The 15601-nt window shown below is 56.8% G+C and overlaps 1 protein-coding gene across 2 annotated transcripts in view; it reads left to right on the top strand.

Moving 5' to 3' along the window:
• The window catches only part of PXDN (peroxidasin), a 67646-nt gene that overhangs the window by 23662 nt on the left and 28383 nt on the right, over nucleotides 1-15601 (top strand). The window contains exons 2-5 of one of the 2 annotated variants that reach the window (XM_032866753.1): nucleotides 7674-7745; nucleotides 8705-8776; nucleotides 12526-12597; nucleotides 15330-15401. In XM_032866753.1, the coding sequence (XP_032722644.1) occupies nucleotides 7674-7745; nucleotides 8705-8776; nucleotides 12526-12597; nucleotides 15330-15401 (288 nt within the window). The remainder of the gene's footprint in view (nucleotides 1-7673; nucleotides 7746-8704; nucleotides 8777-12525; nucleotides 12598-15329; nucleotides 15402-15601) is intronic. The other variant, XM_032866752.1, reaches the window with a different exon arrangement.

Genomic DNA, 15601 nt, shown 5'->3' with positions numbered 1-15601 from the left:
TAGTGGGAAAGAATGAACTGAGAGCTTACTCAGCGGAGGGACGCGAGTGAAAGGCGCAGGTGCACGGCGTGTGACTCTCCTGCTAGAGAGGAAGGAACCGGAGCCAGCGGCAGTGAGCAGGGAGGGGCTGCAGGGAGAGCAGAGGGTCCGATGTGAGAGGGGAGGGGGGGGCGCCCCAGTGAGGTTGGGGGACGGCACGGAACCATGGGCCCAAGTGATGTGCACCAGGGAGGGCGGTGGGCTGTCCTCAGAGACAGCTGGTGACGGGTCCACGTGCCTTCCGGGAGTGCGGGGCCCCGAAGAGGGGCTGCTTGTGTGCAGGGCTGGTCCCCGGCTGCCTGCTGCTCTGCGGTCGGGATTCTGAATCTGTCCTGGCGCGTTTCTCATGAAGGATCCCGTTAGCGCAGGTGCCTCCTGCAGTTCTTTGTAGTTACGTGGCATGGACGGTCTCTAAACAGACGGTCGTGGCTTTGCCCAAAGTGGTCACTGCCGTTGGCACCAAGCTTGGCACAAGTTCTTCCTTCTCTGCACGCCGGGGTGTGGTTTACCAACCAGAGCTCGGTGTGCCCTGTAATCACGGGGCTGCAGGAATCCACCTAAAATGACGCGTGTCCCCACAGGGCCACCTGACCTAGTCTTGGAGGCCAAGTCCAGCTCCCTGAGCAGACGTGATGCCCTCGCAGGACAGGGACAGCCTGTGCAAGGGTTTCTGTAGAAGGGACGAGGGCATCGGGTGGGCCCGGCCATGGAAGGGGTCTTGCTGGTGAGCGGGAGTGACGTCTGGGTGCTGGGAACGGGGGTCAGGAGTGGGCCGTGTTGGGTCCTAAGTGACATGAGATTGTCCGATGGGGCCAGGCCTCTCTGTGCGGGGGTGGGAAGGAGGAGCGAACGGTGGGCAACACTGACGGAAAACAGCAGGCCTGGCGGTGCCTCGGGGGGCAGGAAGTGAAGGAGACCCGGGGTAAGCTTCTGGGTCACCTGTCCCGGTGGCTGATGGTGCCGATGAGCCTGGTGGAACTCAAGAGGTAAACAGGATCTGTGCGGGAAGAGCATGGCTTTGGCCAAAGATGGTGAAGTACAAGGGGCCTTGGGGCATCCCGGGGGAGGCCGGTGGTTCCCTGTGCCCAGCGAGGCCAGATGGCCCCCGTGTCTCCCCCAGTTGTTCATGGAGCAGAATGGGAGCTGCTCTCCGTTTCTCAGGTGAAATGCTCGATTTCAGCAAGCAGTGGCTGTGGGGTTCGCTGTCGCCCAGGGTGTGCAGAGTCTGGTCCGTCCCGCCCCGGCCCCACTGTGACTGAGCAGCGAGCAGCGGAGGGGGCACAGGGTCCCCCGCACGAGCTGGGCCCACTCCCAGGGGTTCACGCCCATGCCGGGCCAAAGCCCAGCGTCTCTGCTTTGGAGTGGACGTGGCGTGTGGACAGCTAGGGAAGGCGCACACCGTGCGGGCGCACGGATAGCTTTCAGCCCTAGGATGGCAGAAGGCTGTACATTCTCAACAGACACCGTATCTGGGATTTTGGTTTTGATGGTTTCTGGAGCTAGTGGGACCGGGTGCTTACACTCAGGAGTTCCCCAGAATTAATGCTTGGTGTTGCCCCTTCCAACCTTGAGGAAGTGTGGGGCCAGAGAAACCCTCTCAGCGTGCAGAAGGGCCTGGAACAGCCGTGGAAAATCAGCAGGATTCTGCGAGGCAGACCGTTCAAAACAGAAGTCGATGTAAACGTTATATTAAAAGGCTAACGGACTCCAGCGCACCAGGCAAGAAGTTTGAGGTGATTCGCTTTGTTTTAGTGTTTCCATTATTGCAAACTCCTGCCAGAAACCCTACCAGAAAAAAGCGAAAACAAGAAACTGAGCACCTGGAGGGTCTGGGACGCAGCATCTGAGTTCTGGTCCCCAGTCAGCGTCATGTCATGACTCACAGCCGACCGCAGAACGGCCGCTGGTCGGAGCCGGAACAGGCTACCGAGCCCGGGGTCTCTCTCGTCCCCTCCCCCAGCTCACGCTTCGGGGCCTTTCTCAGCAACATGGCCAAACCACTCAGCAACATTCAGCCAAATCGTGAAAAAAGTTATCGGAGAAAATCAAAGGGAATCATTAGAAAATTTCTACCATGAAGTTCACCTTGTAAAGAGAACGCTTTTTCCTATTCGCTAAAGCAACACACGTTTAAATTTACCTTTAAATAGAAAAAGTAAAATAGAAATAGGAAAAATAGAAAATGATTTGTCCACAAATTCAAAATTACACAGCATGTCCTGTTTGAGAACCAGAATTTCAGTTGTGTTTAAGCCTGTCCCAGCATCGGAACTTGACCGATGCTGCTGTCTGACGTGGTCATGAGAACGTCCCCGTTTACTTACCTGACAGCGAGCGCGTGCACACGCGTGAGCGGGCGGAGGGGCGGGGGGGGCATCTCAAGCAGACCCCCCCACTGAGCACGGAGCGGGGCGCGGGGCTCAATCTCACGGCTGAGATCACAGCCTGAGCAGAAATAAAGGGTCCGATTCTCAACCGGCTGCTCCGCCCAGGAGCCCCCCAGTGACTCGTGGGCGAACCGTGGGGCGGGGGTGTCCCGTCAGCCCCCAGCAGGGCTGAAACGCCTTCTCCGCACAGGCTCCCAGGCGGGGCCCCAGCTGCCCATCGTGCCGCTCACCAGTGAGTGACCTGGGGCTCCCTGACCTGTCTCAGTTTCCGAATCCTTGTTTGCCAAATGCAGGGATTTCTAATAACGGAACGCGAATTCTTCTCCTTCCTCCTTCCTAAAGCTGACCACGTTTACCGTGCCGTCGTGTGTTAGAAGCCAGACCTGGCGGACGTGGACCGTGAAGCTCCCCGTGATCTTGTCCTGAAGTCACCGTGTCTGGGAGCCCGGGAGCCCGGGAGCCCCTGCCCTGAGAGTCTCCTCGGGGCGCCACTCCCCTGTTGTGTGCTTCCGGCATTCAGGGGAGGCGTCTGGCGGCTCCTTCAGGACCCAGAGGGGAGGTCCCAGTGCATGTCTGCAGAAGGCTGGATGATGTAGGAGCACTTCGCACAGACATGCTCTCCAGTGGTCCCGTTCTAGAGGGTTAAACATTCTGTCTCCCCAGGCCTGCGTAGACCGTATTTCCAAAGTTAAAGAATGGGGGGTGCTTAGAGTATAACTTCGTTAACCGGCTCTCGTTAAACAAAGCTTCGTGTCAGTGACTACCGAGGGCCAAGGATCCAATGTGGAGGAGTAGCAGACACCTGCTGCGTGCGTGCGCGGGTGTGTACGCGTGGGCATGTGCGTGCAGATGCCATGCACGTGACCCCACACATGCACACGCCTGTAAGCACGCACGCCGTCACACACATGCACACGGCTGCCTCCCTAGCATCACTGCAGAGCACTGCTTTCAAACTTCACCTTGCTCTTCCTGGAGAGGTTATTAAAACTGATTACCAGGCCCGCCCCCAGAGTGTCTGAGTCTGTAGGTTTGGGGTGGGGCTCGGAATTGGCTGTTCTAGCATGTTCCCAGGAGATGCTGTTGCTGCTGCTGACCCGGGGACCCTGCTGAGAACAGTGCTTAAGAGAATCCTCACCGTTACTGAATTAACCCCTCCAGATACTTCCTGCAGACTGGGAATCAGTTCAGGGGGAACACGGCCTCTGCGACCTGTGGTTAGGACTTGGAATTGGGTTCCTATTGCAAATGCATGACCTCTGCCTTCCCTGGGCCTGTCTCTCCGGGCCCGCGGCCACGTGGCCTCTGACCGACTCTCCCGCGGCTGCTCTGAGGCCCGCCGTCTCTGCGAGGCCCCTCCAAGTGTACAAGGTTATAGTGATCGCACAGGTGCTGTCCCCTGTGTCCTCAGACCACGCACTTCCCGGCATCCTGCCCTCAAGCTCACGCCGTTTTCTGCCCTATTCCAGAGGCTGAGTCCATGCAAGGACGTTCCATGTCCGCTGTTAGTCCTTCAGTTCCAGAATCTCCGTTTGGTTCCTTTTTTTGTTTACATTTCTTGGCTCTGTTGGAAAGCGGGCCTCTGTGTGCCCTCTCCCTGGCTGGGTGGCGTGTGGTCTTCTCTGGGGGTCTGCGGGGAATCTGGGAGGGCCTGGCTGCTGTCCAGGCATGTAAGTTCAGATGTTGCAGCAGGTCCGTTTAGAGAGACTGGTTACTTACACCGACTTTCTGTAACTGTGTATCAGCCGTGCTCGTGACTTTCTGTAACTGTGTATCAGCCGTGCTCGTGTTGCAACGTGTGATCCGTGTACCAGTGCGTTGACCACACTCAACTCCACTCGCCACCCCCAGGGCGTTCACATCTGGCGTGCGTGTCCCCGCACCCCAGGTCTCTGCGAGGCCCCCCTGCCCGGGCGCTCAGAGCTGGGGTGCGGCGGCCGCCGGGTGTGGCCTCCCTCCATGCCGCCCCGGGGCTCCGGGCACGGGCCTCACACCCGCAGGCCGGCCTTGTGGCGTCTGTCCCTCAGCGGCCTGCTTGCCAGGTTCCGGAGGCTTCCGTGTTGCTTCCCCTCTGTGTTGGGTCTGACAGGAAACGGGCGTCAGGAGCTGCCTGTGCCCAGCCACCGCCTTCCTGAGGACTTGGGGCCTGGCTTCTTGGTTGCGTGATGTCCCGACCGAGTCTGTGGCGTGGGCGGCGTTCCACGTTCCAGGGGACGTCTTCTCCACGTTGGCCCAGGGGGTTCTGTCCGAGTCCTGGGCAAGCCCACGTTCGTCCCATGCGAGGGCAGAGCTTCCCGTCACCTGTGTTCACGCTGTGGCTCAGCTAGCCCGTCTGTGCCCCTGAACCGGACCCATTTCCCACGGGGGACTCGGCCTCCGGAGACGCCCGCCCTCCTCTTGGGGACGTGGTTTTGGCGTCTCCGCGGCCGATCCGCCACCGCATCCTTACTGTGGATTCAGATCAGCTTCTTTGGATTTAAGAGCCACAGGCTGGTGCAGGGGGCCGCGTTCCCAGAGAGCGTCCTGGTGGTTCTGGGGACCGGGAGAGCACGCGGGGTGAGGGCCTGGTCCGCTGCCCAGGACAGGTGGGGACCGACGCCTGGGGCCTCCGCCACCCTGGACCCTGACCCAGAGCCAGGAAGCGGATGGCCCAAAGTTCCAGATTTCGTTTGCTCGCTCCTAAGTCAACACAATTCATTTTAGTGACTTAAATACTTTCTGAAAAGCCTTTTATCGCACCATAAACTAGAACTGATTGTTCAAATCATTTACGACGCTTGAGTTGGCTCAAAACGATCAGATTCCTAAAAAGCTTATGAACATCAGGAGAGGTCGGTGAGGGTCGGGAGGGAAGCGTCACTCCTGACATAGACCAAGTGTTGCTCCGGGAGCCCTTTCTTGGTTTCCCGGGGCTGCCCGCGCAGAGCCCCACGCACCGAGCTCCAGCAGAAGTCCGTCAGCTCGCAGGTCTGGGCGGCAGTCCCACGGTCGAGGATCCGGTCCTTCCAGAGCGCTGGGAGAGAATCACTCCACCTCCCATACTCCCTGCCTTGGCTGGCCTGCGGCCGGATCTCCCCATGTGCCTGACTCCGGATGTCCCCCCTTTGAGGACCCCAGTCCTGCTGGAGTAGGGCCATCCTCATGCTGTGGTGATCTTGTTTTAACTAGGCGTCTCTGTAGAGACTCGTTCCAAATCCACTCAGTGGCACTGAGTCGGACTTCATGGGAATGGGGGCCCCCAGTTGCTCCCATAGTAACCCCGGGACTCCGTATTATGAGGGTTGAGCCTGCGAGCAGGGAATCTTTTTTTTTTTTTAATTTTAATTTTTTTAAAATTTCTTTTCAGTGTTCCAGAATTCATTGTTTATGCACCACACCCAGTGCTCCATGCAATCTGTGCCCTCCTTAGTACCCACCACCAGGCTCACCCATCCCCCACCCCCTTCCCTCTAAAGCCCTCAGTTTGTTTCTCAGAGTCCACTGTCCCTCGTGGTTCACCTCCCCTCCCATTTCCCCCAACTCCCTTCTCCTCTCCTTCTCCCCATGTCCTCCGTGTTATTCCTTATGCTCCACAGTAAGTGAGACCATATGATAATTGTCTGTCTCTGCTTGACTTATTTCACTCAGCATAATCTCCTCCAGTCCCGTCCATGTTGCTACAAAAGTTGGGTGTTCATCCTTTCTGATGGAGGCATCATACTCCATAGTGTATATGGACCACATCTTCCTTAGCCATTCGTCCGTTGAAGGGCATCTTGGCTTTCACCACAGTTTGGTGACTGTGGCCATTGCTGCTATGAACATTGGGGTACAGATGGCCCTTATTTTCACTACATCCGTATCTTTGGGGTAAATACCCAGTAGTGCAATGGCAGGGTCATAGGGAAGCTCTAGTTTTAATTTCTTGAGGAATCTCCACGCTGTTCTCCAAAGAGGCTGCACCAACTTGCATTCCCACCAACAGTGTAAGAGGGTTCCCCTTTCTCCACATCCTCTCCAACACATGTTGTTTCCCATCTTGCTAATTTTGGCCATTCTAAGTGGTGTAAGGTGGTATCTCAATGTGGTTTTAATTTGAATCTCCCTGATGGCTAGTGATGATGAACATTTTTTCACGTGTCTGTTAACCGTTTGTATGTCTTCATTGGAGAAGTGTCTGTTCATGTCTTCTGCCCATTTTTTTACGTGATTATCTGTTTTGTGTGCGTTGAGTTTGAGGAGTTCTTTATAGATCCTGGATATCAGCCCTTTGTTCGTAGTGTCATTTGTGAGTATCTTCTCCCATTCCGTGGGCTGCCTCTTTGTTTTGTTGGCTATTTCCTTTGAGCAGGGAATCTTAAGTTTTCTAAGACTCTTTGATAAAGAAAGTGGTCTTTATGTACTTTTCTGTGACTTTCATAAATACTGCATTTATAGATTAACTTAAAATGATAGATTTCAATTAAATTTACAGCTTTTATGTTTCTTACTTTAATTGATAGATTTTAGTTCAGGGAGTAAAAATGGACACGTGCACATCTTCTGCCCCCGAGCTTGTGGTCCCGGAGCCTGGCCTCGTACCTGTTCCGTGGAGGGGCCCCTCCACCAGCTGCTTCCCTCATGCCGCCAGCAGCCGCGGGCAGCCCTGTCTCTCCATGGACATGGCCTCGTGCTCTGGTCTCCCCTGGGCTGCCCAGGTCGTCCCTCTGTCCGCGAGAAACCAGTAGCTGTGCTCCAGCACACATGTAACCATCCACAAGAACCGTGTGGAAGTACGGAGTTTGGACTCACACGCTGGGTGCGTGGATCTTCCTGGGTCACCATGAGCTCTGAACTCATTGAGAAAACATTGCAAGCAGTTCACTGCTGGACCCCCGAATTCCAGCTCGAGAGACTGTGGAGAGGCTGTGGAAGCCTTTTCGCTCTCCCACAGCCGGGGCCATACACGCGGGTCGACACTGGGTTTGCGGGGGGAGGGCTCTCTGACCCTCAGGGTCGGCAGAAGATGGGTGTGTGGTTTGAGGAGGTTTTTATTTGCTGTCGTCCCAGCACACTCCTGTGACGTGATCTCGCCGCTCTGTCATCCAGATGAAGGCTCACTCTCCGTTGGCCTCCATGAAGCCACGACTGGTCCAGGAACTGGGCTGCAGGGTTCCATTCCTTAAGTGGCTCAGCGTCGTGCTGGAACTCAGTGAGATGACACAGCACCGGTGACGCCTCCATATTTCTCTGCATAAATGCATTTCTTGTTTGTGTTTTCTCCCCTAGGGATCTGCGCTTTAACAGAATCAGGGAGATCCAGCCTGGGGCGTTCAGAAAGCTGAGAAACTTGAACACGTTGTAAGTCTGAACATCACATCCTGTTGGGACCCAGCAGGAAGCAAGTATAGACATCGTGACACCTCTCACCTGGGGTCAGCCCCGGTTATCCGTAGTCAGGGGCATGAACGGGGGCGTGGACATGGGTCCCTAGAACAGAAAGTGTGCATTGAGTTGTGAGGCCCGTGGAACCTGTGCTCGGCTGCTGTCTTATCTTGTCTGACATCGTGGACCCATGTGGGTCCCTCATAAGCAGGTGTGACCCAGACCCAGTGACTGCGTGCTCCTCTTGTCTTTCTGTGAGTGCCTCGGTCCCAGGCTGGGCCAGACCCTTCACCTTGGTACGAGGTCATAGGCCCCATTGCAGGGGGCAGGGGTCAGCGCTTCTCCTGGCTACGAGTGCCCGGGGGGGTGGGGGCACCATCCATTTGGGCACCCATGCTTAGTCTCAGGATGGACAGATGAAGGGGACAGGCCTGACGGGCACCCTGGCCCGCCGTCATATCCGGAGCCTGCCAGGATGATGGCGTCTCTGGCTCTTTGCTCCGGAGGGTGGCTATTGGCACGGGGGATAGGTAGGGCTCTGGGAGCGGGATCGGTTCCTTTGCCGTCCTGGGAGCCGGTGGGGGGAGTGGTCTGACCCTGGGGAGACCACCCTGCATGTCCATGCTGGCTTTCCGCTCAGCCGAGGTCGGCAGTCCGACGGACAGCAGGACAGAGAGACACTGCTTTGCATCGAAGAGGGCATTTGGTCAGTGTGTGTAGGGAGGGGCGTGGCGTGCAGTGATGGGGACACTGGTCCCCCGAGAAAGCGTGTCATCCCAGGGCGAGTGCTGGCGCACTCCCGTACGTGTGGGGTGCTCGGCCGGCGTCCGGGCCAGGCTCCGCACCTGAGTCGTCTCACGACCTTTCCCAAGTGGCCGGAGTGTGCCCCCCGTGCGGGTCCAGGGGGTCGGGCTCTCACTCAGACTCTCTCGCAGGCTTCTCAACAATAACCAGATCAAGAGCATCCCCAGCGGAGCGTTCCAGGACCTGGAGAATTTGAAGTATCTGTAAGTGAACCGTCCGTCCTTTGCCTTCACGCTCGCGCTTGTTCCCGACTGTGAGCCGACGTTTGTGCGGCTGCAAACTCCTGCGGGCACGGCCGTCTCTCTGGGTTTATCTCCACAGGCACCAAATGTTGGGCTGGGTTTTTTTTTTTTTTTTTTGAAGATTGTATTAATTTATTTGACAGACGGAGATCACAAGTAGGCAGAGAGGCAGGTGGAGAGAGAGGGGGAAGCAGGCTCCCTGCCAAGCAGAGAGCCCGATGCGGGGCTCGATCCCAGGACCCTGGGATCATGACCTGAGCCGAAGGCAGTGGCTTAACCCACTGAGCCACCCAGCGCCCCTGGGCTGGGGTTTTAAGTGCGAGTTTTGTCGGTGTGAAGCACACAGCTGTGTGGCGCTCGGGGTGTGTGCTCAGCCGTTAGGCACGTGGGTGTGAGGAGCGTGAGAGCCGGCCGGGAAGGCCGTGCGGTGGCAGGGGACTCTCGGCCCCGCACGACTCCAGGCGGCCTCTCCGGCTGTGGGCGAGGTGCGATGGTGTCCCTGGTCTGCTGATTTCCCTGTCGTCCTCCGACTGACGTCACCTCGTCCTATTTTTAGGTAGTAAAATTGCAGTTTGCCTTTTGAGACTGATTTTAGTTAATCTGCACATGAACATTGAAACATGAGTTTGGCAGATTAGAAGATGACCTTGCAAGCACGTGCTGGGCTCCCAGCGCTCCGGGCACTTGCTGCAAGACGGGAAGCGTCAGGACACACATTCCAGTACATTCCTGCTGTGGATAAAAGTGCGTGTCGTGGGCTTTGAGCAAGTTACTCTTTCTTTTAAGACTTCGATGAGCTTTTAGGGAGAACCATTTTAAAACATTTTTTTTTTTTAAAGATTTTATTTATTTGTCAGAGAGAGAGAGGGAGAGAGAGCGAGCACAGGCAGACAGAATGGCAGGCAGAGGCAGAGGGAGAAGCAGGCTCCCCGCCGAGCAAGGAGCCCGATGCGGGACTCGATCCCAGGACGCTGGGATCATGACCCGAGCCGAAGGCAGCTGCCTAACCAACTGAGCCACCCAGGCGTCCCTAGGGAGAACCATTTTAATGAGGGCTTGAGATCAGGGACTTTTTTGGGAAATTTATGTCCTACACAAACGTGAATGTTTAGAAGTCACGTTGATTTTTAAAATAAAGTCACATTGTTAGTGTTGCCGTGTATTTTGCAAACTGTTTGCTTTCAGATGTCACTGGTTCTTAACCGCGTGTATAGAGATACGTAACCCTCCGTGAAGGAAGGCCATTGGAATTGTTAGGTATAAATACTTTTCCATTACTTTTGGCATAGTTTGTTAATCTTTACAGTAGAATAGAATAGAATTAGAATTAGAATAAAATAGAATAGCATATGAGAACTATTAAGCCTTGTTGCTCATTTTAAAAATGAGTGAAAGGCCTTTTATTCTTGAGTTTTTATTGATTTGATTTTTTTTATTTTTAAATTCTAAGCCCTGTACAAGCTCCAAAAGAAAGGTTTTGGTTTTGTAGAAAGTAGGTTCCGTGAGCTGAGAGCCAGCATCCCGTAGTGAGTAGTGTGTGTGTGTGTGTGTGTGTGTGTTTGTGTGTGTTACTTTTTTACTTTGCTTTTGGCTTAAATTAATTAAGAACAACTTATTATTTAACCTGCAAACATATTTAGTGTTAAATAGTTTGGAATACCTCATTTTCCACTTAAAATGATTTTTTTTTAAGTAATGCTTCATAAGCCTCTCCTGCCTTCCGCTCCCCTTTGAGGCCCTGTACCCCAGCCTCACCGCCACTATGTCCGTGATGCCCGCTGGTGGAAGGTGCCTGGTCCCTGAGGGGGGCTGGGCAGTGGTCAGCAGGATGGAGGGGTGGGGTGCTCGTGAGAAGGACCCCAGGAGCAGGGGCAAGAACGATCCCTTCGGAGCCTGGTCCTCAGCAGGAGATGGCACTGCCAGGAGCACCGTGGAGGACACTGTGCAACTCCAACGTTTGCGAGCTCCTCCAGAGCTTACTGGTTATTTCTGCTGTTATGATTAGTCTGTGCTCTTCGAAGTCGAGCGTGGGTTATCTGCTGGACCCCAGCGGCTTGTGGGACAGTGTCCGTCTTCCCTTCACTGACACTGCCGGAGGGTGTGGTTACGTCCTGGGAGGAGCCTCCCGTCCAGAGGGGACTCTGGCGTTGAGTGCTCTTCAGAACCCACTGTCAGAGGACGGTCCGTGCCCGTTATTCTTAGGAAGACAGAGGCTGGTCCCACGCCCTCGGAAACACATACCGCCCGTGTTAGTGGGACTCCGCTGTCGCGCAATCCCGTTGTCTTTAACGTGTGTGTAGACAGATACTGCCCTTAGGCGGTCGCCCCACTGTTCTAGAAGAATGAGCCCAGAAACCCCGCTGGGCCTTAAGAGAGCAGGGGCTCCCACCAGAGCGCAAGTTGTGGGGCCCGGCCATGTTCTTTCTGCTTTCCACATGCTTGCCGACTCCCGGTGATCCCAGCAGCTGCCCCCTGCGCGCACACCAGCGGAGACTGGGACAGAACCTAGACAGAACGTAGACAACCAGACTAGCTGGTGGCCGGCAGACGACTCCGTCCTATGGGGCCCGGCTCTGCGCCCGGCTCTGCTGCGGGCACCGGGTTCTGGACCGGCGGGGTCACCACCTGTTCGTGCAGAGGTTGTGGCTCTCCGTGGGGTCAGCTCAGCTGAGGAGCGCGAGGGAGAAGGGACAGCCGCTGAGTGGGGTGGTGGCGGTCAGAGACAGCGGAGCAGGGCCCGTGAGGCAGCCCGCCCCGAACACAAGGACAGACGGTGCCGCTGCGCACACTGTCTGGGACCAGAGTGTGCGGTCGCACGACGTTAAGACAGAGCAGGCCTGTTTGCCGGAGTGAGTGGGCGGGTGGACGCCCCGCTGGCCGGTGTCGCGGTGCCGGGAGGCACCTGCAGACGGCACGGAGGGGCCGGCGTGGGTCTGAGGTCATGGGTGGGGACGAAGCAGCACAGACACACGTCTCTGCCCCGGTGCAGAGGTCACGTCTGAGACGGCAGGATGCCATTGGCTTCCCGTGATCTACCACAGAGCTGGGTGTGTGCAGGACGGTACCGACCACGAGTCCCGTCCCCAGGCTCGCGGTACTCAGAAGCGCCTCACCTTGTGGCTTTGCCAGGAGTCGGCAGACTTTCTGGGACGTGGCAGCTCATCTCTGAGACTTTGTGGGCCGCTCGGGCTCTGCCATGGCGACTAGGCTCCGCCACGTGGCCCCGATCGGCCGTGGACTAAGTCGATGTGTCCGTGTTAGTCATGGACTCTGAAGTTCAGGTTCCCAATAACTTTCCTGTGTCGTGAACTGTTACTCTTTTTTCGAAATTTTCAACCGAATAAAAAGGCAGAAACCATTCTTCGCTTACAGACCGCGTAAAAACAGGCACGAGCTGGGTCTCTGATGCTTCCCACCCGCCCACCTTGCCTCTGTCCCCAGAGAAGGGGATTCTGCTGGGCAAAGACACGTCAGCTTCGTATTGGGACTTTCTGGAAGACGGGGTGGTGGGTGGACAGCCTCCTGTGGGGAGACTTCCCTTTGAGGAAGGGCCGGGAACCTCCGTGAGGGGAGCCACAGCGCCGTGTCGGGGTTTGGCCTGTATTCTAATACAGTCGTTAATTTGAAACTCCCCCCACATGTCAACGTAAGTCTTCCCTCCTCTGAGGTTGTGGCCTGTCATGTGCTAACGCTCCCGTTTCTTGTTTCAGCTATCTGTACAAGAATGAGATCCAGTCAATTGACAGGCAAGCATTTAAGGGACTTGCCTCTCTAGAGCAACTGTAAGTGTCCCCCCGCACGTGGCTGTCTGGGATGCCGCCCGCCCCTTGCCTCTTGTAGGGCAGATGAACTAAGTCTGCTGTTTGCACGATGCATGCCTGTACTAACGGGGGCGTAGGGAGTGCGTGCATGCGGCGGAAAGAGCGGTTCTGTCCGAGCCCCTGCCCCACCAGGGGAAGGCCCCGGTTTCTGCTGGTGGCGGCCCGAGCCGAGCGTCCCTGAGACCAGGCAGCTCCCGCCTCCATGGTGCTCCCCGTTCACAGCAGGGACGGACTTGCGAACCAGGGAAGGTCTTCGGGGAGGGTCTCTGGGCAGTGGGGGACGAGGAGGTTGCTTTCGTTGTACCCTGTTTCCTTTAGCGACTCTGCACTCGTCCGGCCTACTTTCTGCATTTATGTCATTATTCTGGAGAAAATGAGCTTTTTTCCTGTGTTTCTAGTCCGTGTGTGTTGGATGTTGTTTCTCTGGCGGCATCTGAAGTCAGCAGGTTGATTTCTGAGTAGAATTCCTGGTGAGAGCAGGCTTTTTCTGGTGGGTAGGGGCTGAGGTGGTTCCGCGGCATTTCAGACGGCCGCACGGTTACGGTTCCAGGGCTGGACGTGGCCGTCGGCTGAACGCGGCCCGACGTTCTTCCGCGGCGGCCGTCCACGCGTCTGCGTGGCTCCTCTGCTCCTCGGGCACAGGCCCGTCTCCGGAGACGCCGGGGCAGAGGCTCCCCCGAAACCAGGTGCCTCCCAAACACAGACAATGCGCGAGGGTCTTGGGGTCTTCATTCCGGTGCCAGCCGCCCTGCTGGGTTGCGAGCGCCGCGGCGGCAGAACGGGGAAGCCACTGTGCGTCGGGTCCGTGTGGTCTCCCCGCGGGGCAAGAGGGAACCGAAAGAGGCTGCGGCGGACGGAGAGTCTGAAGGACGCCGTCCGGACGCCTGAGGCGCCTCTCCTGGGGCCAGACGTCCTCGTAGCCGTCGCCCGGGAAGCCGTTGGACTGAAACAAGCCGGACTCAGGCGGCGCGCGCCCTGCCGAGGGGCGAGGAGGAAGGAGGCAGCGCCTGGGGAGAAGTGGGGCTCCGGCTCCGGGAGCGGGGCGTCCAACCGTCCTGGAGACGGCGGGTCCCGGGTCAGGAAGCCGCCACCGCCCCGGCTCAGGCAGCGAGGGTCTGTCCACTGACGCGGCTCCCTGCCGTGGATGTCAGCGAGTGTCTGACGGGACACGGACGCTCTCAGGACCGGGTCCCTGCCCGCAGATGAGGCTGTTCCTGTGGGTGTGCGCGCTGTCGTGGTCAGGGGCCTGGGTCCTGCCGTGACCGCCCCCATGCCGGGAGCCCCTCTCGCCCTCAGAGGCCAGCCCGAGGGTGCCGGGGGTCTGCGGAGCCTGGGCTCCTGGGAGGTCCTGCCCGTCCTGTGTGCTGAGCACATGTGACCAGAGTCAGGCAGCGTAGGTTGGGGTTGGCGCCCATGGCTGGCTTGGGGCTGTGGGAGGGCGGGGGCGTCCCGCCTGCCCAGAGCTGTGGCCTCAGCCCTGTCTCTGTGGGCCGTGGAGACAAGCTGCAGTGAATCAGGGCAAGGAGGTTCTCCCCCCTCCCTCCTCCCTCCCTGGACGCCTCCCAGCACCCCACCTGCCTGCTAACACGGGGGGCTTCTCCTTCAGGCTTCTCCTGTGACAGTGACTACATGTCCCCCGCTTCAGGCTCCCATACACCCTGCTCACGGGCTCCCCCCCCGGAGTGGAGGGCGACCGGCAGGGACATGTCTATGGGCTCTGCAGCCGCGTTTGCGACCTCCCAGACTTGGGGTCCCCGTGGCGCCCTCCCGGGAGCTGGGCCAGGGATACACTGACAGGAAGGAAGTGCAAGTGACCTTGGGTGACCTTGCAGTCCCAGTACTTTCAACATCAGTGATGGTCTCTGAGCATCCAGGGTGCGTTCTGAGAATGCTTTCTGCCTCGTGTCAGTTCATGATGAAACCCGTAACCGCTCGTGTCCGTCTGTCCCTGCTGTTCTGCTGGCCCGTGTGAGCGAGTGTGGGGGGCAGAGATCTCTCTTCTCCACATGTTGGGGGGCACTCGGGGCAGAAGCACCCTGTCGCACGGCCGCATCCAAGCCTATGTCCACTGTTTCACTTAGGGGGAAAAGCACCGATTTTCACGGTGAGAAAAGCCGTATTTAGGAAAGTGAGAAGAAATTAGTTGTACCGAGAAATGTGTAGATTGTGGAAAGCCAGGAGACACAGCAAAAGATGAGTAAATGCTGGATATTTGTGTAATTGAGCACATTTGAGGAAACGTGTGACTTTACGCTTCGTTGTTCCTGTGGTTAACTGTGTGCTCAGTCGGCGTAAGTCCCCACAGCCCGGAAATTCTCAGAGAGGTTAGGGATCGAAGGTGTTCGTACACGCACCGATGTGCCGTAGGGAGGCTACCTGAACTCTTCCTGCAAAGGCCCACATACCGCGCGGAGGTCACGGCCGCGCAGTCTGGCCCCGCGCGGGGGGCCTCGGTCAGGGTCACTGACAGCCATTCACTCCTACAGTCTGTGTCCAGTTTTTAATTGTATCTAATCTTACGATTTGATGATTTCACTTGTTTTCCACCTAATGTAGGAATCCAGAGTTACTGACATAAGAATTTGAAAGGACTTAGGAAACTTTTTTTGAGCAGGAAATCTAGATCTGCAAACAGTAAAACTGTTTAAAATCTGTTTCTTTCTTCTCTCTCTCTCTTTTTTATACTTGACTAGATATCTGCACTTTAATCAGATAGAAACTCTGGACCCAGAGTCCTTCCAACATTTGCCGAAGCTGGAAAGGCTGTAAGTTGCATTTCCTTCCATCCCCTGCATCCGCCCGCGGCCCTGGGCCGTCGCACTGTCCAGGTTCTGCAGGAGTGGGGAGGCCACTGTCTCAGAACTGGCCGTGCAGAGTCCCCGCTCCTTGTCTCTCAATTCAGAAGCAGGACTGACAAAGTCTCTTTCTTCGGGAAGACTGATAAAAATAGAAAAAACAAAACAAA

This window comes from Lontra canadensis, unplaced genomic scaffold, assembly GCF_010015895.1.
Source record: "Lontra canadensis isolate GAN:19392208 unplaced genomic scaffold, GSC_riverotter_1.0 scaffold32, whole genome shotgun sequence".
NCBI lineage: Eukaryota > Metazoa > Chordata > Mammalia > Carnivora > Mustelidae > Lontra > Lontra canadensis.
Note: the sequence above shows the minus strand (reverse complement) of the source record. Positions and strands in the feature narration are given on the sequence as shown.